Source organism: Anastrepha ludens, chromosome 4 (assembly GCF_028408465.1).
Source record: "Anastrepha ludens isolate Willacy chromosome 4, idAnaLude1.1, whole genome shotgun sequence".
Taxonomy (NCBI): Eukaryota; Metazoa; Arthropoda; class Insecta; order Diptera; family Tephritidae; genus Anastrepha; species Anastrepha ludens.
The window spans coordinates 85,985,400-86,008,623 of NC_071500.1; the positions used below are offsets into that span (position 1 = coordinate 85,985,400).

At 32.2% G+C, this 23,224-nt stretch overlaps 1 protein-coding gene across 3 annotated transcripts in view; it reads left to right on the forward strand.

Moving 5' to 3' along the window:
- Positions 1-23,224, forward strand: part of LOC128860052 (serine/threonine-protein phosphatase rdgC) — a 248,058-nt gene that overhangs the window by 164,503 nt on the left and 60,331 nt on the right. For 2 of the 3 annotated variants that reach the window (XM_054097277.1, XM_054097279.1), the window contains one exon: positions 16,899-17,026. In XM_054097277.1, coding sequence (XP_053953252.1) covers positions 16,899-17,026 — 128 coding nt within the window. Of the gene's footprint in view, positions 1-2,273; positions 3,262-16,898; positions 17,027-23,224 lie in introns of those variants that run through there. The other variant, XM_054097280.1, reaches the window with a different exon arrangement.

The window sequence follows — 23,224 nt, forward strand, 5'->3', positions numbered from 1 at the left end:
AATACACTCGGAGGTTTGCCATTGCCTACCGAGGGGCGAGCGCTATTAGAAAGATGTTTTTCTTAATTTTGGTGTTTCCACCGAGATTCGAACCGACGTTCTCTCTGTGAATTCCGAATGGTAGTGGCGCACCAACCCATTCGGCTACGGCGGCTGTCTAATTAATTAATAATTTTAATAAAATATAATTTCCAATTTATAATTTTTCATTTTTTTAATTCAATGAAAATAATAATTCTTCGACGTTTCCTGGGAGTATTCCAGTACTTGGAGATCTGGTTTTTCAAAACTAGTAGGTTGGAAAGAGAAACGCCTGGAAGATTGAAGTGTCTTGAGTCACTCGTGAACTCAATTACAGGCTATACAAACGTCACCATATCTCTCGTTCGCTGGAGCGTCATAACTTTCGTCATAAAATTAGACAATTAGAACAGATTTATAAAATTTCAGTCAAAGAATTAAAAAAAAATGTTTTTAAAGATGACCCCAAAAGTTATTTTTATTAATTACTAGGTTATTATTATTAGTCATAGTAATTTATTATTTTATTGGTATTTTTTTCGCACAGGGTGTGTATTTCTATAGGTGTGTATGTACGCGCAATTGCAGTCATAAACGTAAGCTGATTTTCAACTTGTCAGCTGATGAACGTTGAATGTATTTGGAATAGTGGAATTATTGTTGTGGATGTGCGAAGGAGGCGAAATTTGTGTGACTTATCGGAGGAGGTACTAAGGTATTTTGACGCCCACGTTCATTATGCTCTACAGTATTGAGGGATTATAAAATAATGGAGGTTACCAATTCCCATATTTACTTTTTACAATGCTAAGGCAAAGGCGTGTAATGTAAATAATTTGAATATGAAATTTATTCGGACACAAAAAAAGCCACTACCGAGGCCTCTGAGATATGCCACACTTTTTTCGTTTATTTGCGACAGGAATGTCATACGGAGTACTTGATTCTAGCAGCATAATGCTGAGATCTAAAGTCTTTCAGGTCACTACCACCGTTGAAAATTAATCTGTACTGGTCGCTATTGACGGCCAAATGATAGAGAACGATTTTCGCAAAAAATGTTTAGCAAAAAAATAAATTTTTTTCATTTTTCTGATTTTCTCTGAATTAAAAAAAAAATGTATTTAAAATAAATTTATTTGAAATAAATTTTATAAAAATGTGCAAAAAATGTTTTTTGAAGAAAAAAAATTATGTACTTTCTAACTAAAAAATAATTTATTTAACTAAAAAATAATTTATAAAAACATTTTATAAAAATGTATATAAAATAATTTTTTTCCAATTTTTCTGATTTTCTATGAATTAAAAAATTGGTTACTAAAAAAAAATTATGTATTTAACTAAAAAAAGTATTTAGCTTGTAATTCAGAAAAAATCAGAAAAAATTGTTTTATATAAATGTTTATAAAATCTATAATATTTATTTAATTAAAAAAAATTTAGAAAAACATTTTATAAAAATTTATAAAAAATAAATTTTTTCTCATTTTTCTAATTTTCTCTGAATAAAAAAAAATATTTTTAGTTAAATAAATATTTTTTTTTCAAAAACCATTTTTTTAATCCTAAAATGTGAAAGACCAGAAAATTTAAAGAAAGTTAAAAAAAAACCAAGATATTCCACTTTAAAAAGCCCTAAACCAAAATCCTCATCATAGAATAAATCTCAAAATTATTAGTTTATTATCAAAACTTTTTCAGTTTACTATACTTCGTGATATACTCTACTTTTACATAGAAATAAATCAATCGTTAGAAAACTTGACGGTAATGTCCAAAATATGTGGATAGTTAACATGATATTGGTTAAAAAAAGTCGAATGGTACTTCAACCATTTCACCTACCTACAATGCCGATCCAACCCATTGTTCTTAGTTCTTGGATATCCCACTTTGCGATTTTGTAAAACAAAGATGGATTTCCATAGCAGCAAAACCACATTCAACACCTCGTTAATGAAATTGAGCAGCCATTTCTTACAAACACAATATTTAAAGTTGGCTCTATTTTCCTCACTAAAAAGCATTCCGATGTTCATTACTGTTGTTGTACTTTGCATGGATAATGACTTTCAAACTTTTCGAAACGCAAACAAAGTAAAAATAACAACTAAACAAAGCAAATGATTAGCTTCATAGATGTGGGTGTTGAGCTCTTCACTATTGCCTACTATCGAGCGCTTCACAACACTGTTCGACATGGGAACACTTTTTTGTATGGAATTGTAGAAAGAGAAATAAACACTTGTTAAGCAAAACGACTATCGAGAATTGAATAGTTGAATGGCGCTTTTCAACGGTTTAAGTGCGGTAATTTGCGACGCTAAGTTGCGCTTGAGAAGTGCTTGAAAAGAAAGTGAAAATAAACACGTCGAGATACTCATTTAGAAGTATTAATAAAAACAAAGATAAGCGGCGAAAATTGTATAAGCAAAGAAAATAAATATAAAATATTCATGTACTCAAATAAAAAAAAAAGTTGGAAAATTTTGAAGTACGCATTTACAACAAAAAGGGAATGCCAAGAATAAAAAATAAATAAAAATAGAGAATAAATAATTGATTTTGTGGCAAAATTTGAATATTTATTTCAAATATATTTCGACATTCTGAAATATTTATTTACATTGCATGGAGCAATAAACAGAAAAGGCACTTAATAAACGTAAACTGTGTGTGGATGTGGAAAAGAACGCCTTAGGCAACTCAATGTGTTTATATTTTCTAAGCAATAAAAAGGCCATACAACGCAATGATTGGATACCAGCTATTTTAAATCGGATATCACTCAACTTGCGCGCCAACGAATTAAAGAATTATTTAAAAATAAATTAATAATCTTACAATGTACAAAATATATCTGCTAGTCACTCGCTGAAGATACAACTTTCACTACTTGCACCATCAATGCGAATACGGTTCATGTATTTAAGTCCTAACAACTAAATTTGTGCGAATTCGTTTATGGTTTAAAAAAACACATGAACCCATAAATTCTTTTCAATCTTGCGCTCCTTGTGGCTGTGCTATTGAAGTGCTATTAGTGTACGTGTAGTTACGGTTGGCTGTGTGCGTGGCCGAATTGCTACAGCTTTTGCTGCATTTCCGTGGCATATAATTGTGCTGATTCAATTGCATCCATGGATGGCCAATGCAATTTGATTCCAAAATTTAAAATCAAAATCAACGTAATGGGCTGCTTGTCTGCGAAACATAAGTCCTTTAATGCAGCTACAAGTACGTAAATATTTATTTCAATTAAATGCTAAATTTATCGTATTGTGCAAGGAAATAAATGCAAATTGCTTATCTTCATACAAGGTGGCGCAAACCTAATTAATAATATTGTTCCAGAAAAACTTTTTTTATTAAATAAAAACTTACTTTTTTTAATTAAAAAATTAAAAATTAAAATTAAAAAAAAAAGAATAATTAAAAATAAATTTTTCTTTAAGAAAAATTAAAGATGAATTTTTTTTTAATTAATTAAAAAAGAAAAATTAAAAACTAAAATTTTTATTTATTTTATTTTAATTAAAAAGGAACAAAAAATTATAATTCTTCTTTTAAAAATTAAAATTTTTTTTATAATTCTTCTTTTAAAAATTAAAATTTTTTTTTAATTAACAAAAAATTAAACACAAAAAAAGATGAGATTGAGAAAAGTTAGAAGAAGGTCTTTTTCTTGTTGAAAAATTGTGTTCAGCGCTGGAGCTTAATTTTTGGCTGAACAGAGTCATTAACCACCGAAATCGCAGATTTTGAAGTGAGACACATCCAGCACAGATACCGGAAGCTCAAGTTTGTTTTTGAATAACTTTTTACTTAATAAAAAAAAAAAATGTTTGTGTGATCTTTATCTTTATTTTATTTGACCTTTTGTGTGGAGCTGTGTAGTTCACAAGTGACAAATTTAATTGATTACGACGTCAATTGCAAAAATTATGCATCTGCCGATAGATTTATTAATTTTACGCCACCTTGTATCATATATTTCAGAGCCATACGCAATAACGTCGCCGTCGCGGTAAAAGCTGCTTTCATTTATAACTAGAAACTTGAGCAAAAAATTTATTTTTTGACAAAATCAATAAATGAAGCATGGAAAGAATAACAGAAGTATATTTTCAAATTTCAAAGGCAGTGAAAAGTTTTTATTTAATAACTAGCTGTACCCGGCGTGCCTTGCTACGCCAACAACTAAAATAAATTTAAGAAAAATAACTTTAAAGAAAAATCAGTCCACAAATATTCAATTCATTCTAAACCATTTTATTGATTTTGTTTATTTCGAAGAAATTGTGACATTACAAAGTTTAGTTCCAATTCGATGTTTATTGAAGTTCTGTTGTTTATATTTCTTGTTTTTCTATCTGGTGCGTAAACGAATAAATCAGAAGGTTTTCCGACACATGAGCAAGCCCATATACATATGTAGCTGTCCATGTGAGAAGCATGGATTCTCCAAATTTAGTCAACACACTTGTAGCGATTGACCTTGTGTTTCGTTAATAGTCATTGAGAAAGCGAGTCACACCGCGAACTGTAAACGTTTGAATTCGAATGGCATATCAGTCGGGATCATTGGGATACGTGGCAACAGTACTTCTTCACCTTTGAATTTCCCAGTCAAAATAGTTGCCTCGATAGCATTGTTCATCATTTTCTTGACTGAGAGTCTGATTCCGTTGCAAAGTCGTGGTGGATTGATGTTTCGAAGAAGAATGATGGGTACGCCAATTTTCAATGTAAGTACGTGCGGCGGCATGCCTGGCAAATCAAGCGGATTTAAGAATTCAGTTGGATAGTTGACGACCTCGTCTTGATTCTCCACAGTATCGATGGACTTATATGTTGTCGTTTCACTGGGTATTCCATGCTGGATGGTGAAGTTGATGGTATTGACATCGATGTTTTTGGCTGCTAATATAGCACGCGAACTGAGCTACTGATGGTTTTTGTAGCTTTGTGCAATGTTTGGGAAAACTTTTTTGCGCCAATTCGTCGATGCTTTCCGTGATCTTACAGATGTTTGCTGGCAGGGTGATACATTGTGCAGATTCATCAATTTCCATTCGCCCATTTCCAATGTCCAATAATTGTTTTGCAAAATTACCAGCCGATGCATCCCGTTGTAGTTGTACACGCTTGCTAGTTTTCAAAGTCAATTTCTGTAAATGATGCCATAGAACTGATGATTTAGGACATGCATTAAGTTCATCAGCGGGTGTTGAACGTAGTATAATGGGCAGTGTTTGTCGAAAATCAGCAGGCAATAAAAGGAGTGCGCCACCGAAGATCCGTCTGTTTCCTCTCAAGTCTCGCAGTGTACGATCAAGCGCTTCCAATGCTTGCTTGTGAGACATTGTACATTCATCCCATATGATAATTTGCACGTTTGGAGTACTTTTCCCATTTCAGAGTTTTTTCTGATGTTGCATGTTGGTGCCTCGGTGTTTTGCAAATTCAACGGCAGTTTCAATGCTGAATGCGCGGTTCGGCCACCATCCAAAAGAGTTGCCGCAACTCCAAATGATGCAATAGCCAGTGAAATATTATTTTGTGATCGTATGGTTGCCAAAATTAGTGAAAGAAGAAAAGTCTTCCCTGTACCACCGGGCGCATCTATGAAAAACAGTCCACTGCTTTGTTCTGTGGTTGCACGCTTAATTCTGTCAAATGCAAAGCGTTGTTATGAAATCAACTGCCGAAGATTTGTTCTAACGCATGCCCCTAGTTCGTCAGAATCATAGTATGTTTCTCGTTGCAAATCTCGATCGAAAAGGTTGTTTGCAGGTCGGTTTGAAGCAGGCATTTCCAGTTGCACCAGTGCAATCAATAGCTATATTACATCTATGAACATGTCATATTCATTTCCTCTGTGTAAAAATACATGGTCATACTTGGTCAATCGGTTGAACGGGGCAGCAGTTGCTACTCTGCAGCGCCACGTGGTGGCGAGTGGCATCAATGAGCATATTCTACAAATCTCCGTGAAAAAATACATATAAAGGGTGATTTTTTAAGAGCTATAGGAAAGTTTTTCAAACAAACACACGTAAAATTCAGAAAAATGCATCACATTTTTATTTAAATCGATAGTAGAGTCCATATAATTTATTGTCTGAAGATTATTTCATGCAAATGTTGACCGCGACTGCTCTTAAAATGGTCCATCCGCTTAGTCCGATTTTGGCAAACTCTTTCCAAGCTTTCGGCCGGGATCTCACATATTAATGCTTTAATGTTGTCTTCCAATGCGTTAATTGAAGCAGGCTTGTCTGAATAGACATGAGCTTTAACATAGGCCCTCAAAAAATAATCTAAAAGCGTTATATCGCACGATCTGGGTGGCCAATTGACAGGACCCGAACGTGAAATAAAATGTTCACCAAACTCGCCTCTCAACAAGTCCATTGTTACGTGTGCTGTGTGGCATGTGGCACCGTCTTTCTGAAACCACATGTCATGCAAGTCAAGCTCTTGCATTTTGGGCAAACAAAAGTTGGATATCATTTTACGGTAGCGCTCACCATTCACAGTTAGATTACGATTCGCATTCTGGATACATTGGTAGCTCTTGCAATTCTTCTGGCTGATCTTCACTCCAAAATCGAAAATTCTGCTTATTTACCTATCCATTGATCCAAAGAGGAGCTTCGTCGCTGAACACAAGTTTTCGACTTTAAACTTTCTTTACAGAACACGCATTTTTATAATAAAATTCAATGAATATGTTTGACAGTGAAACAAAACACAAAACGTGCGTCAGCTGTTTAAACCACCACGCCTTTTTCATTTTATAGTCAAATTTATTCAAAAGGAGTTAGCAGCGGCTGCGACGATATACTCCCCCCAAAAATGATTATAAGGGCAAAATTTGACTATTTAGTTTAGTTAGACTATAAAACAAAAAATCAAGTCTCAGACTTTATACATGATTTATAAAAATTGGATAAATTTTCATCAACAAAAAAAATCACAATTTTTAACAAATTAAAAGAAAAATTATCAAAATTTTTAGCACCTTTTCTTTTGAAAACTTTTAGTGTACGCATATGTAGTACATAAGTTATAGTCTTATAAATTGAATGTGTGAAGCAGTTAAAAATTCTGGTTATTTTTTGATAATTTCTTTCCAAGAAGGTGATGCGCATCTTCAGCTTTTTCTATACGGAGAAAATGCGAAACATTGTCGGTAAAAAATCATTAAGTATCAACGAACATTTTGAGCGACTTCAAATATGCACTTTCCCATACTAAAACTTGATTTTGATTAATTTTGCCCCACTTTATACCTTAAATATTTCAATATGCAGTTGGTAATTTGTGATATAAGCAAATAGAAAAACCAGCGCTAGGGTAGAGTGAATAATTTTGCGCCACCTTGTATATTTTCTCTTAATTGATTTAATTTTTTTTCTCATAAAAATATATTTCACTTTTCTTTCTTATAAAAATATATTTCACTTCATAACAAAACCAATATAACCAATACAAATAAAGGTTTCGTACTTTGTGCATAATTTTGAAACATTCATACACTTTACAGCAAAATTTCACACTTTTCATTCAGTATTTTTAGAAAATTTTTGGGCCTCCAGTTTTATAGTCGTAATTTATTTTTAACATAATTTTAGTAAAATAAAGTGCAATCGTGAAGTGACCAAAGAGTCTAGTTGGGTTAGATTAGGTTGACCTAGCTGGCTAGCCTATTGGTCCTTAGTGTTACCACATGGAGCTTGAACTTTACGTCCTCTACGTTTATCTATGGTAGACTTCTTGTAATAAGTCTGCGTCTTTTGCGAATCTAAGTAAACTCTGAAGCTCTAACCCCAAGATACATTCCAACTTCTCATATTATGAAGCTCCTAAGCGTTTTATTTGTATTGAAGTTAATGCAGGGTAAGTGCATAGAAAGTGTTCTAAAGTTCCCCTCTCTTCCAGCTCATTTCCAAATCTGTAGTTATCACTGTTTGTAATTCATATCTTGCATGCGTGTGCCAGTTCATCTACGACAGTTCTGTTTCCTTTTTATACAGGACTAGTACGAATCTGACGCACTTATCTGCATTCCGAGTGCACATATGATTTTCGCGGTTTTTGCAAGTGGCTAGATTGTTCCCCGTCTTGTCTATCCATCCTTTCATGTGCGCAACGATGCCATCGTAGATCGTCTTTAAAAGTTTTAATATGTCGTCTTCTTGTTCAAATGGCATGTAAACTGTGCTCTTGGCAATCTCATTTACAATTTCGTTTCCTGTAGTGCCCTTATATCCGGCTACCCAATAGATGTGGTTCTATGGCTGAAATTTTATACGAGTTTATTGCTTTTATCGCCACTTGATCGTCAACGTATATATTTATTTTGTAGTTGCTCGATGTCTTTTCGATTGCTAATTCTGCAGCCTTTTCTACAGCAAAGACTTCTGCTTAAAAAATATTTACTTACTTACTTTGATTATTTTTTCCTTGACAGTGGTGCGAATTTTAATATATTTTGTTTTGTATGCACCACGTTTTCTTTAATTTATCATTAAGGTCAGCTGTGTTAAATATGAACATTGGGTAATTCCGAACAAACGCCATTAGCGCTCCTATGAGCAGTGTAGAAACCAGAAAGTATTCAAATGTAATGGTTCATCATTCCACCGATAAATAACAGCTGTTTCTCACCAGTTTGACAACACTGATTACACCATTCCAATTATTATTAAAGTTCATATCTCTGGAAAGTGAAAATCATTTTGTTGTGTGCTCAATTCTGTGAATGCCTCATTACAGGAAATCCAAATAAGATATTGTTTTCAACCATTTCACATTCAGTTATGAATGCCCTATAAGGATTTCGGTGAATTTAGGCAAATCTCGTTCTCACAGATTCACAGAAGTTTGTTCATATTTACTCGATATTGTGGAGCTCATCAAATTCACTCTTCACCTTACCGGTTAACTTTAATCAGTGGGCAATTGTGTTTTTAGCCCAATGACGACATAGTGGGACAAACTCTTGGTTCCTTACTTCGTTTGAAAATAAAACGAAGTTGACGTAAGATGCCCGAGCATCTCTTTGACCCACATAATCTGGCCCGGAACAAAGAACGGAAAGTCATCATGCAGCAAAATATTCAATTACAAATACACAATCAGTCCATTGAAAATGAAAATGGAAATGACGAGCCTGCTCCAACCTCCAGTAAGCAGCGGAACCTACCAGAAGAAATAATTCCCTCAGAAGATTTTGTTGAAGTTCACTGTGCGTTGGATGAAGAGTGTGGATAAGAACAAAACTGAATTTAATTTTGTGAAGAGGGATTAATTTTGTATTGCCAAAAGCTAAAAAAAGCCATTTTCTTCTCTTCAACAATGGTTAAGTCAGCGAAATGAGATGTTTACAAGTTTAGTGACAGTGTGAATGTGAAAGAATAAAATATGTGTGGAAAAGTTGTTGTTTGATCTTCCCTTAACCTGATATTTACGAAAATATTCGTTTTGATCTTCATTACTTGAGTTAACGCTCAATAAAAAATCAATAATTCATCGTTGCTAAGTTTTTGAATTATTCTATTGAAAAACCAAGGCGGTTTTTCTTTGAATCATGATTTTCTTTAACGTCAAATTGGGTGAATCTCGGGGTAATTATGAACGCAGTATTTTACATGTTACATCAGCATGTAACATCAGTTATTGGTAACCGTGGAGTGTAACTACTCCCGGTTTTCAAGTATCTCATCCCAAGACTAAAACCAATGTTCGCTCTGTGGTAATTATGAATAGGCATTTTAAGTCCACTAAACTGCAACTTAAAAACAGAAGAATCTCACAGAATGAAGTAAGGTAATGAAACATTCTTTTTTGGCGACTTTCCAGAATTTCTGTATGGAATTTCTTCAAAATTAGGCCAGCTGATCCTTCATTTCATAAGCCTGAATCTATTCATTCTCATGTTGACTAAAAGTCGATTTTTGCATACCTGTTAGTGACTAAAATATAAAATCTGATTTTAAGTCTAAGTCTAGCTTTAACTAAAGGGTATTTTAACTTACGACCGTAACTGCGATCCATAGTCATCTACAGATTTTTGTCTTTACTATTTAACACTACAATTCATTTCAAACACAATTCTCTTAACGCAAACGCTGCCAAAGGGGAAATGAAAAACAGCATTACTGCACGATATTCAAACTGAAAAATTAATTCCATTAACTTTACACAAAAATTCAATTACACGCACCACTCCCACCATGGACGAATGATTGCAATATAATTGCAACGCAACAAAAGGAATTTGTTTATAATTAATTTTCTAACTACTGGCAGCAGCCGTGTGAGAGGTGGCGCTCCTATAACTATGCAACAATGCAGGTATGCACGAGTTTAGTTATCCGACAGCACCTTTCCAGCAGTACAAGTATTAGTTGAATACTCGCATTTAAAATTGAAGCAAGAACACTCTACATTACGCAGTCTACCTGGACGGCTGATTGCCTAGCAGACAGACTGGCTGCAGCATGGCTTGCACGCTGCATACGGAGGCCAAAGAGTGTGATTGCTTCTCAAGCGTTCAAATTTCAATTATCCTATGACACAACGGAGAGCGCAATATATAAATTAAATTGAATGCTTGCGCACAATTTATTATACTCATAGTAGACGTAGAGGCGATGTAAGAAGTGCGCAGCTTAGAGTGTGCGAAAGTTTGCTAATCACGCTTAGTTTGCGCTTTTCATGCTTTTCAGGCAGTTACATATATTTGTGCGAGTAGTGAAAGGACTTGCAGTAAATAAATATTGTTATTGCAATAAAGGCTTGTGACGGACTTGCGTTGGGCTAATGGTGAAGTAGGTTGTGTTAGGAAGGTTAAATGGTGTGCGGATATTTGACAAGTTTGACGAGCGCATTTTCTATAAATATTGCATGTATAAGTAACGAGTGTTTTTGCTTTTGTTTTGTAATGATAGAAATTCCTATGGGAGTAATTGTTAATTAAGCTGTCAACTGTCAACTGTCAGCTGTTAATGGTAGGCACGCATTTTTATTTATAACAGTTCACCATTTTGGCATGGAAAAATACATGCGCCAACAATGGTTTGGAATTATAAGAGTTTTCTGCGCAAATAGATAATCAAAGGCAAAAAAAATATATATAATATTTAAAAAATTAGTATTGAGAAGATTAGAAAAATACTCTTTTCTTATCAAAAAATTGTGTTCGATACTGAAGCTCATTTTTTCCTGAGAAAATTCATTAATAACAGAAATTGCGGACTTGGAAGCGAGGGCAACCCAGCACAGATACCGGAAGCATCATTTTGTTTTCGAATAACTTTTGTACTGAATAAAAAAAATTAGTTTGAGTAATGGAAATCTTTATTTTGATCCTTACGCGCTTTATTACTTGTCTGTTCGTAAAATAAATACAAACATTATTTTGAGCGAATGAAATCTTTTTTTTTTATCTTTACGTGCTTAAGTGCTTGTCTGTCTGTCTAACGTACGACGCCACTTGCAGTAATTATGAATCTTCTAAACTTCTAGATCGTGTGACTTCGCAAAACTGTGTTAGGTTATATATTGATGGAATACAGCAAAAATAACACATGGTTGGCTGTAGATATCTGCCTGTTGGAGGTCTCATAATGAAATCAAAATTGTGCTTTAGTGCTACTTGGGGAGTGCCAGACTGATACTTCATCCATTTCACCAACCTACCCACACTCGCTCTTCGTGTCCTCGGTTCTCTTGGCTATTAAAGATGCTGCTTTGGTGTTACAAATTACACTGATAGATTGCAGTTCGTCAGGAAGAGGTGTGCAAAAATAAGCCCAAAAATATATTTAAACAGTACTGGTATACCTATAATAAAACTCCAATAAAAATACCTGCATAAATTATATTAATCATTTTGTATTCTTGATATTTATTTCATTTTCTTAAAGTTCTCATACTCTAAAAAAAGACGGAATTTAAGTGTGCGTTATAGAACAGGGACCTATTGGCACTTTTCGACATTTTATTTGTCTCCCATTTAATTTCAATAATTTTTCTATGAAATTATAATTTATGCTTCTGAATTAAAGTTTCAAACTTTGTGCAAATAAAAAAAGAATTTTATTTAAATTTAATAAATCTATCTACTAAATTTTATAAATTGAATTTTATCAATTCAAGTTTTTTGAATTAAATTTTGTTTAATTTCCCACTTTTTATTCAAAATTTTTAGGAAAAAATTAAATTTTTTGAAAATTCATTAAAATTACACCTTTTGATTTACCTTTTTTAAAAAAAGGTAAAATTTTTGTAATTTCATCAAAATTTCACTTTTTTTATTCAGAATTTTTAGAAAAAAAATTAATTCTTTTTAATTTCAGAAAAATTTCACACTTTTTACTCAGATTTAAAAAAAAAATATTGCAGTTTTTTTAATTAAAATTCGTTTAAATATTTTTTTTTTAATTACATCAAAATTTCACACTTTGTATTCTGAATTTTTAGAAAAAAAATTAATTTTTTTTAAATTAAAATTTTTTTAACTAAATGTTTTTTTTTTAATTCATCAAAGTTTTCCTTTTTTTATTCAGAATTTTGTCACTCCTTTTATTCTGAATTTATAAATAATGAAATTTTTTGTAATTACATTTTTTTTTAATTTCATCAAAATTTCTTACTTCTTATTCAGAATTTTTAAAAGAAAAATTAAATTTTTATTTAAATTTTTTATTTTTATTTAAATTTATTTCTTTTTAATTTCATCAAAATTTTATAAAATAATTTTTTTTTTAATTTTAATTTTTATTTAAATGTATTTGTTTTTAATTTCATCAAAATTTCACACTTTTTATTCAGAATTTTTAGAAAAAAAATTAATTCTTTTTAATTTCAGAAAAATTTCACACTTTTTACTCAGAATCTAAAAAAAAAATATTGCAGTTTCTTAATTAAAATTAGTTCAAATATTTTTTTTTCATTACATAAAAATTTCACACTTTGTATTCTGAATTTTTAGAAAAAAAATTAATTTTTTTAAATTAAAATTTTTTTAACTAAATGTTTTTTTTTTAATTCATCAAAGTTTTCCTTTTTTTATTCAGAATTTTGTCACTCCTTTTATTCTGAATTTATAAATAATGAAATTTTTTGTAATTACATTTTTTTTAATTTCATCAAAATTTCTTACTTTTATTCAGAATTTTTAAAAGAAAAATTAAATTTTTATTTAAATTTTTTATTTTTATTTAAATTTATTTATTTTTAATTTCATCAAAATTTTATAAAATAATTTTTTTTTAATTTCTATTTTTATTTAAATGTATTTGTTTTTAATTTCATCAAAATTTCACACTTTTTATTCAGAATTTTTAGAAAAATTTCGATTATGCAAGATGATAGCCCGTTAAGTTTTGGTGCAATACGGCTCGAGTTTAAAGTGGCTCAAAAATCGGGTTGCGTATAGTAAATTTTGTTATTTTTTTTCACGTGGCAGTCGTGTGAGTTTTCTCCATTTTCGCCAGTTTTTTATATCTAAGAAAATACTCTATACCGTCAACAAAAAATTAAAAAAAAAAATCAGCGAGATTTTAAGGATACAAAAAACTTGCGTCTTATTATCCCAATATTTAATGGGCTCTAAAGCGACATACCCAAAATTTTTCTAAAAACTCCGATTAAAGAGTGAGAAATTCTCATGAAAATTAAAAATTGCATTTAATTTCTACAGAGTTTGTAACTTGGATTTATACGTGTCTTGTAGTAGAATGAAATTTATTTTCATAGAAAATGTATTGTATTAAAATTAAATAAGAAAAAAGGGATTGTCAAAACTTGTCAATAATGTGCAGAAGTTATTTGACTCAATATATATGTATGTATACGTGTGGGTGTCACTGTAAGTGTAAGCGAAGTGGATGCTTGAGAGCTTTCACTTTTCTGGCGCAAACTTTTTAACTTTTTTTTTGGTTTTTTTTGTTTATGTTTTTTTTGGTTGATAGTTAACTTTTGCTCACTAAATAAAGGAGCTGTCAACCGTCTTAGTTTGTTTCGCCTGCGTGTTCTTGCACTTGTCAACTACAAACATTTCTCATTTGTTGTAGAGCTTAAGCTTAGTGGAAGCTGTTTTATAATTTGTTAATTTTTGCTGTTACCTCAGTAATGTGAAGTTTTAAACAGCTTTCCTTTTTTATTTTTGTTTTTCATATTCTTGTATTTTTAGTTTCAATTTAAGGAGGAGTTAGTTTGAACTCAGCGCGCCCCATTGAATTTCACTCAATGCATACATACTCGCTTTCATGCACTGCATTTTCCAGTTTTAATCCTTTTAATTTATATTATAATGAGTTTAAGCTTAATCCTGTTTTTTTATTAATTTTTTATTTTTTTGTGTTTGTTTCATTGGGTTTGGCAGCATTTTTTCTACCGTGACTGCTGTGCCACTTACTCTTAAGTGTATACAAGTTTCTTGGCACTTATTGTAATTAGTTTTGCGACTGCAAGTTTGGTCTTGTGTATGCAGACAATTAATTATATGCGTTTTTAGTATTAAGCGGGGTATGGAGTACATGTGCTGCCACAAAAACGCATCGTGTGTGCTAACAATCATTAAATTCTCTAAGGAACTTGTGGGGTGCTTCCGTATTTCAAATAAAGAAGGCGTATTTTAATCGCACATAAGACATTTTAAATATGTTAACAGAAGATAAAGCTTCGTATTCTCTTCTTATATATCAGCATAGGCTCATACCTATTAGACAATTTTTTATAAGCTTGCTTGTATTGGCATCCCAATAAATTCTGTTACAACGGCTGTTTTTAGAAATTGTAAAGTTTGTTCAAAACATTTCTATTCCTTTCTATTAATTATTAAAGTTCTGCCAAATGATTTTCAGTAGTCTAAGCCTTTGTTGTATAGAGCAAAACTCGTCAAGTGTACTCGCCTAAACACTTCATCGTTTCAATTTTGATGAAATTTCGGTGCAGGTGCGCTATTCTATTCTACAGTTGAAACTAAATTGTGTTAAAAGGGATAGAAAATATTGAGTAATTGCCTAGATATTGGTTTTTAAATTTTGATTCCTTTTTCGCGAGTTTTTTACTTTTGAATTGTAAGCGAAATAGTTGTCGGTTCAGGAGAAAACATAGGGAATGTTTTTTTTTCAGATTTTTCCGTACTTTTCAATAAATCACAAAAAACTTTAATAAAAAGCTGTTTGGTATATATATTTTTTTTTAATTAACTTATAACAAAATTTTATTTGCAAAAAAAATGTTTACCAAAGAATTTATTTTTGTAAATACAAATAAAATTTTGTTATTAAATTTACGACAACTTGCTCTTGCCTAACAATTGTACGTCATTAATTGCACAGCGCCATTGGGGGGAAAAATGTGAGCAAAACTGAAAAAACAGTTTTTTATCAAAAAGAAAAAACTTAAGAATTTTATTCAAATTTCTATCGGTTAATACGGAGAAATCCTACAAAAAAATACATACAGTTTCTTTTGTCTTAGACCACCAATTAGTTGACTTTCAATTCAAAGAAAAAATACTTTCACAAAAAAGTCTAAATTTTGAAAACCGTCATCTCGGCAACCAGTGTTGAAATAAAAAAAATGATCCACGAATTTTTCTTGCGTGTTGTTAATAATTCCACCATCACCATTTTTGGGTGTTTGGCCGAGTTCCTCCTCTTAATTGTGGTGTGCGTCGTGAATGTGTTTTACAAATGGAGGGACATAGAGTTTTGTAGCTGACTCTGAACGGCATAGAAATACACTCGGAGGTTTGTCATTGCCTGCCGAGGGGCAACCGCTATTAGAAAAAGAGAAAAAAACGTTTTCTTCATTTTGGTCTTTCCCCGAGATTCGAACCTACGTTCTCCCTGAATTGTGAATGATAGTTAAGCACCAGCCCATTCGGCTCCGGATTATGAAATTGTAATGAACGCTCGACGCGGACTTCTTTTTCCCCAAACTAATATTATATTAAAATATTACATAAAAGCATCGAGACTTTTGAATGACTACAAAATCTTTGTAAACCAATTGAGCACCCACAAAGTGATTTATTACTTTGGGGACTCTCCGCATCCCTGCATTTTTAGGCAACGAAAGAGCCGCCAGTCTCACAAAATGTGGGTGCCAATAACCTTTGCATGATACCAAACCTTCCTGCGAGATATGCAAAGGCTGTACTTCAGAAACCTTCATAATATGAGAAGAACCTCGACTCGTTTGCCGCCTACTGCCGCAAGTCAAAGTGCAAAAGCGCAGATGATCATGAGTCCTTCTTGAAAGGTATTTGGATGATTCATAGAATTTATTCGAGTGAGTCTAAGAACGATAATTGGTTGCCTTCTCGTTGAGTGAACCAGTTTCGCTAGTGATCCAACTTCTTATATTCTTCATGATATTAATAAATGTTTGCCGGTGTTCTGGTGGTCCTACAAATTGCGCAGTGCAGTTTGAAATTGCAAAATCATAGAATTGAAGCCACTGATACGAAAGCTGAATAATGTCTATGAATTGACATACAAAACTTTCACACAGTTCCACATAAACGATTTTTAGAGTCTCTATGTGAGACTGTGTTTTCATTCGCGCTGAATTTTTTTGCAACATCATTTTTACTTTTTTGGAAAGTAAGTCACAGTTTCTTATGCGAACTAATAAATGTTCGTATGAGTAATTTAACATTTTTATTTAATTTTTTATTTATTTTGTAGTTTTTTTTAAATGTATGGGCATCTACTATATACTTTTTTTTTAATATATTATAACACCTTACGCAATATAAAACCTTTTCAAATTAAATTTATCAATTATTGCATTGTTCTTTAATTTTTTTTTTACTTTATCTCTTGATTTCCACTTAATTCCAGCTTTGCGAGCAGCTTTGCTGATTCAGCGTTGGTATCGACGCTACAGGGCGCGCATGGAGGTGCGTCGTCGCTACACATGGAACATATTTACTAATCTGGAATATGCCGGTGAAAATGATCAAGTTGAGGTAAGCTAAAAAATATATAGAATTTTAATAAGTTTTATTATAAAATTTATTTTAAATTGTCTAAGCACCACCAGGTACCCCATACAACATAAAAATATGTAGCACTTGTAATGTTTCAAAAGTCAATAAATTAAATTTAGCCATGGCACTAGAAAATGTTCCAAAATAAACCAAACAATAAGGAAAAGTAAGAAAACGTGCAGAATTTAACGCAGATGTTTTGCAATGTTGTTGTAAATTAAATACTTATATGCACAAGTAAATTCTGTGAAAAAAGTAATGGGTCACTTAATTAGCTCGCTGAAAGGGATTGTAAAAATTGAAGAAAAAAATAATAAAAATATAGTTAAAAAATTAGTATAATGTCTGAGTAGTATGCCGCGTTCGAATGAGTAAAGTCACCGCACATTCCAGATTTGCGGGGGGAAAAAACGGAGGAAATGTGTACCGCCATCGCACAAGTAAACGATTTGGATTAAAATATCAATAATTCATAAACTAAATTTTAACCTAAGCTAATCAAAATCTGAAAATTTCTGACCGTCTTTTGTTCATTCTCATTTACAGCTAGTATTATTTGCAGATCTTAGGACCAACTTTTGATAAATAGAATTGAGCACTTGAAGAAAATATTTCTTACACACGCACTACGTTCCCTACGATTTGAGGATCCTGTTCCATCCTATAATTCTCGTAGTTAGCTAATTATTTGCAGCAAATTAATCTAGAATCACTAGAAAAGGAAAGAGCAGTCCTTTCACTTTCCTTCTCTTTCGTTAATGGTATCGCCGACTGTCTACTTTCACTTGAGCGGATAAGCTTTAATGTTCCATAAAGAAGACATCGCAATTTCTATTCTTTTATAGGACACATTTTAAGACTAAATATGCGAGTAATGCACCCGATAAAATAAATTTTAATTAATAAAAAATATTTTTAGTTTTATTCACCGTTTTCCAGTACTTTTTCAACAGAATGTCTATGAGTTGGGCATTTAAACACAAGCACGCCTTTTTTGCTTTTTCCACCATTTTCCATCCCTTTCTGCATTTTGCGCTGCGGTTTCGTCTAATTGCTCGTATTTAGCTGTTTATTTATGCTGCCTGTGCTTAAATTCACTGCTGCATTCGTTCACAATTGAATTCTTATTCTAAGAATATTTGCGTTGCAGCCGCTTAAGTGGTGGAAGTTCAGTTATTTTCTTTTAGTTTTTTGCAAATACTTGTTGTTGTTATTTACACTAACTATTGCTTTGGTGTATTATATTTACTTGGAAATTTTAGTAAAGTAGTTATTTTTGCTGGAAAATTTTTAGTTGCACAATTTTTCCACTTTGAAAGAGCCCTCGGCTTGTTGTGACCAATAAAAAATAAGTGAGGATAGTAAGATGGGCTAAAGCAGTTTCTAATCTATATTATGGAGCATTGTTCCTTCAGTTACCAGGTGTCGCGAGTTTAACACAAATTTTTGTTTGATCCAAAACGCTTGCAGAACAATAAGAACATTGGATGTACCTTCCTTTCTTCCTTCTTCCTTTGTCTAATACCAATTTTTGAAAAGAAGAATATCCATTAATTTAAAGCATAGTAATATCTAAATTTGCGTTTGACGAGAAATGGCTGTCAAACTCCATGAAAATTGCATTGCCATGAAATATGCGAGAAATGTCACGGCAAAGTATTACTCAGTTCACGCCGTGAGAACACCGCTCAGCATGGCAGCAACATTTATTAATTATTTTTTTAAACTTAGCGAAAACTGACAGTTCGTTTGCGAGAGGAATGTTTGAATACTCTTGATGCTTTCCATTTCAATTCAACCGGTCTCTTCGGGTCATGTTCTTCGATTTCGATGTAACTCAAATATGTTGTTCTCTGGTCAAAATAATGAGACACGTATTTTTTTGTTCGCCCGAAAAAATTTTTTTAAAGATTTATCGGCAATTTTGTTCTTCGGCTCAAAATCGATTTTTTTTTCATTATATAAGAATTTTTTTTTTTTAAATGCTCATAACTTAGTCAAAAATGAATCGATTTTAATGACTCTGGATTCAAAATGATCGTCATACACATAAGCGTCACTTACATAAGCGACTTCATGTAGAAACAATTGCGAAAAAGTAGTTCAATTTTTTTTATTTTGCAAAAAACAAAAAGGGCCAAACAGGGTTTTTACTCAAAAATTCATTACTCAAAAACAATTCATTTTAGCTACTGGGCATTCAGCTTAATTGAAGTCGGAGGTGTCCTCTTGATTTGGAAAAAGTTATAAAAAAAAAAATACACTTTCTGAAATATTGAATTTCGAAAAAATTTCAATTTTTTTTCTTTTTTGCTTAATAACAAATTTTCAACTACTTTTTTGCAATTGTTTCTACATGAAGTCGCTCGTGTAAGTAATGGCGATCATTTTGAACCCAGAATTATTAAAATCGGTTCATTTTTGACTAAGTTATGGGCATTTAAAAAAAAAATGTCTTATATAATTAAGAAAAATCGATTTTGAGCCGAAAAACAAAATTGCCGATAACTCTTGAAAAAAATTTTTTCGGGCGAACAAAAACATACGTGTCTCATTATTTTGACCAGAGAGCAACATATTTGAGTCACATCGCAATCGAAGAACATGACCCGAATGGCCCGGTTTAATTGAAATGGAAAGCATCTCTTACGTCTTCACAAAGAGTGAAGGGAGAATAAACTTTCTATTGTATATTTTTGTGACAATATAAGTTCAAGTATATTAATTTGCTTGAACAACTTTTCTTATTTTGCCAATTGTTTCTGGCGGACGCTCATAAATTCGGCATTTCTTTTCATTTGAAAATCAATGTTACTGGCGAATTTCTGTGAAAGAATATTTTCTGTCTCGCTATTGAACTTAAAAATGATGATGTTGTACGTAAGAAAATCATTTTTTAATATGTGTCATTCAAAATAGTGAAAACTGAACGAATCTAAATTTTTACATTTTGTATGTTAAAACAATGTTTAGGCGCGTCTTTTGAAAAACCTTTTTCTTAGTTTTAAGTTGTGGTGGTGTGATCCATTCATCGGCCCTTAATTATGCTATAATATTTTATACAATTTTTCACATTATTCAAAAATAATATGCATTTAAATACCAAAAAGCTTAAATTGCTTCAAGGACAAAGCAATTACTCTTTTCCTGGCAAATGCTGCTATTATTAATTTAAGAGAAATTGCTGTCATTACTATTTTGCATTTTGGCATGCTAGTATATTAATTATTTTCATTTACAAGATATTTCATATTTTAATTTCAATTATTTTACTACTATTTGCCTGCCCCCAATCGACATGCACGCTTCAGCTGCACGCTGCTACTGTACAGAAGAAAAAGAAGAAGGACAAGGAAGAGTAGAAAAGGAAAAAGGAATATTTTCCATGCACACTAGATCCTTTACAATGCTTGCCTTTGCATTTTTGAAATGCTTAATGCAAGCAATCCTTGAAGTATGTCTCATTCTGGCTCTCTCTCGAATCCCTTCAATCCCTTAAACACACAAATATTTCTCAAATAATTTTCTACTTAAATATTCTCATATAAATTATGCCCCACATCCATTTGTTAACTTTGCTATTTTTCACGTTTAGTATACGTCAGTTTCGCAGATGGTCAGTACATCACATTTGACCTTTACAATTGCCTGCATCGCCGCCACAAAGAAGAGAAATGCATTAAAATTTACACGCAAACCTTAAATGAAAACAAGAAAGAGAAGAGGAAAAAGAACTCGTTGTTTTTACGTGTTCATACATGTAAACAATTTCATATACAGAGGGAAGCAAAATTATTTCCTCATAACACAATTTATTTTATTATTTATTTATCTGGAAAAAAACGAAATCCAATCAAAAATGTTATTCTCATATTTGAGGAGGACAAAATTATTCATTAACAGAATTTCATTAACAGAATTTGATTAACAGAACAATTGACAGATCAGTCATTCGGTTAGGGTGTATTGTTCCTCAGGCCAATTTCAAAACAGAGCCCCACTTGACAGTAGATCCAAAGGTGTGGGGAAAGATAATTCGATTCCATTGTCTAATTTCAATTCAATTTCACGTGCAGATCTAACATAGCTGAAAGGATGGCAGCAATTTCAGCGCCAAAAAGCATACAATTTGACTGCTTACAGCAATATTTTCCAACATCAGCGAACATAATTAAATACATAGCGATTTTTGGTTTTCAATATTTATACTGTTTTATGTTATATACTGTTTGTTTATGCTTTAATAAAAAATATATAAATCAGTAACTGATGCAGCTTCTGTGTCAGAATTCGGCATTTCAATTGAGCTAACTTGGTTTCTATGCGTCGCTTTCGCAAACCTGTTCGCAAAAATATCAGATTTATGGCGAGCCAATAAAGTTCAACAACGTTCGTATTCACCCGATTAATCATAGAACTATTCAATAAACTAAAAATTATCGTTTTCGTGAAACCATTTTAACGGGTTACGGGTAGTCAGAGGCCTGAAAAAACGATGAATTTCAATTATTGTTTTTGATAGTCAGTTGCTTTATTTTACAAAAATAAAAGAATAGCATTAAAACATCATCTTTCGACTTGACTTGAGCAAAATTTCAAAAAAAAAAAAATAAAATCAAAATTAATAATTGTAAAAGTTATCGCTCTTTGTGTGGAACCCGTTTCTCCAGAAGTCCAGAAGCGTTGATCATCACAGGTCCTTGGAGGCTCCTCTAATACCAATCGTACAAGAGAAATTAGTTTTATTAATAGATAATCTGATCGGATCATTTTTTTCAAAATTAACAATATGGCGCCCTCAGGAAATATTTTTCTGATTTTCGAGAAAAAAAACCAACAATTAATTGTTTAGGCCCGAGTTGTTTATGTTTTTCAAAAGCAGTCTAAATTTTATTGAAATCTGCCAAGCGGTTTTTAAGTTACAGTGATCGCCAGTTCAAAAAGCATAATTTTGAGAAAAACGCATTTAAAGTTTTGCTATGGACCCGGAGCGCCCGAGTGCCCTTTGTTAATTGTTGAATAACTCGAAAAGTATTTGTCGGATCCACTTCAAATTTTCCCACAACATTTTTAAGATATTAAACTTTAAGAATTCTGACTACCCCTCATCCCATAAAGTAACACTAGCCAGTCCATGTGACGTCCTCAGTCGTTTTGAAAACTAGGTTTAACAACTCTTTTGAAACTTAGAAAAAAATGGGTTTACAATAAGGGTACTGTATTTTTATTTTTATCTATTTTGAATACCAAAATGATTTTCCGTTCATAATGACAAAACAGGTAGCTGTAAAACTTTTTGGAAACACCAAGTTTGATTGCTATAAAATAATAATAGCTCTGTGCTTAAATGTTAAGCTTTTTTTGGCGCAAAGAATTTTATCAACAGAGAGTAAGGCCTTTCAAGAGAGGAGACCTTCCAAGTTCAATTGTGGCGCCCGTTTCTATTATCGCTCCGTAACTCCACATTTGAACAAATCAGTTTTGTAGGAGTTTCCTGTTAAAGTAAACCGATCTTGATAATTTTCAGAAATAAGTGAGATGAATTAAAAATAAAAAAAAGAATTGCTCAAAATTTTGGCAAATATTATCACAAAAAGAAGAAATTTGCTAAGCAAAAAATAAAAAAAATCATTAGAAAAATTAAAAAGCACCTTAAAATGTATTGCAATTTGTTTTTGTATCGTATATTATATAGAAATGAAGATTTAAGTGCTTTACCATTTCAAAATTTATGATATAAAGTTGTTTCCAACTAAGTTCTCAGCCCCAAGCGAAGCTTTCAAATACTGTTATTCCGAAAACTGGAGCTAATGGAGCCAAACTGATGAGCGAACTCGATTAAGTAGCATCAACTATTAAAGCCTTTGTCCAAATTTTAAATTTGCGCAGTGTAATTTGCACTTGAAATTGAAAATTGAAATTTGAGTTGGTCGAGCCAAGGAGCACCAAGAGATTTCGAGGCTCCTAAAACACTCACAGAGAAAGTGCTCAGTGCTACCCGCCTCCTCAAAGCAAGGCAGGCACATTGGGTCCTTAATGATTCTAATGGTGGTCATATGCTGACTCCATGGATTGTGTCCTGTAATGATACCGACCATCAACCGACCGATCAACATACCGACAGTTTTCTGTTCGGACTTGTCACAAAACACTTTGCAGTTCTGCAGCGTTCTAGGA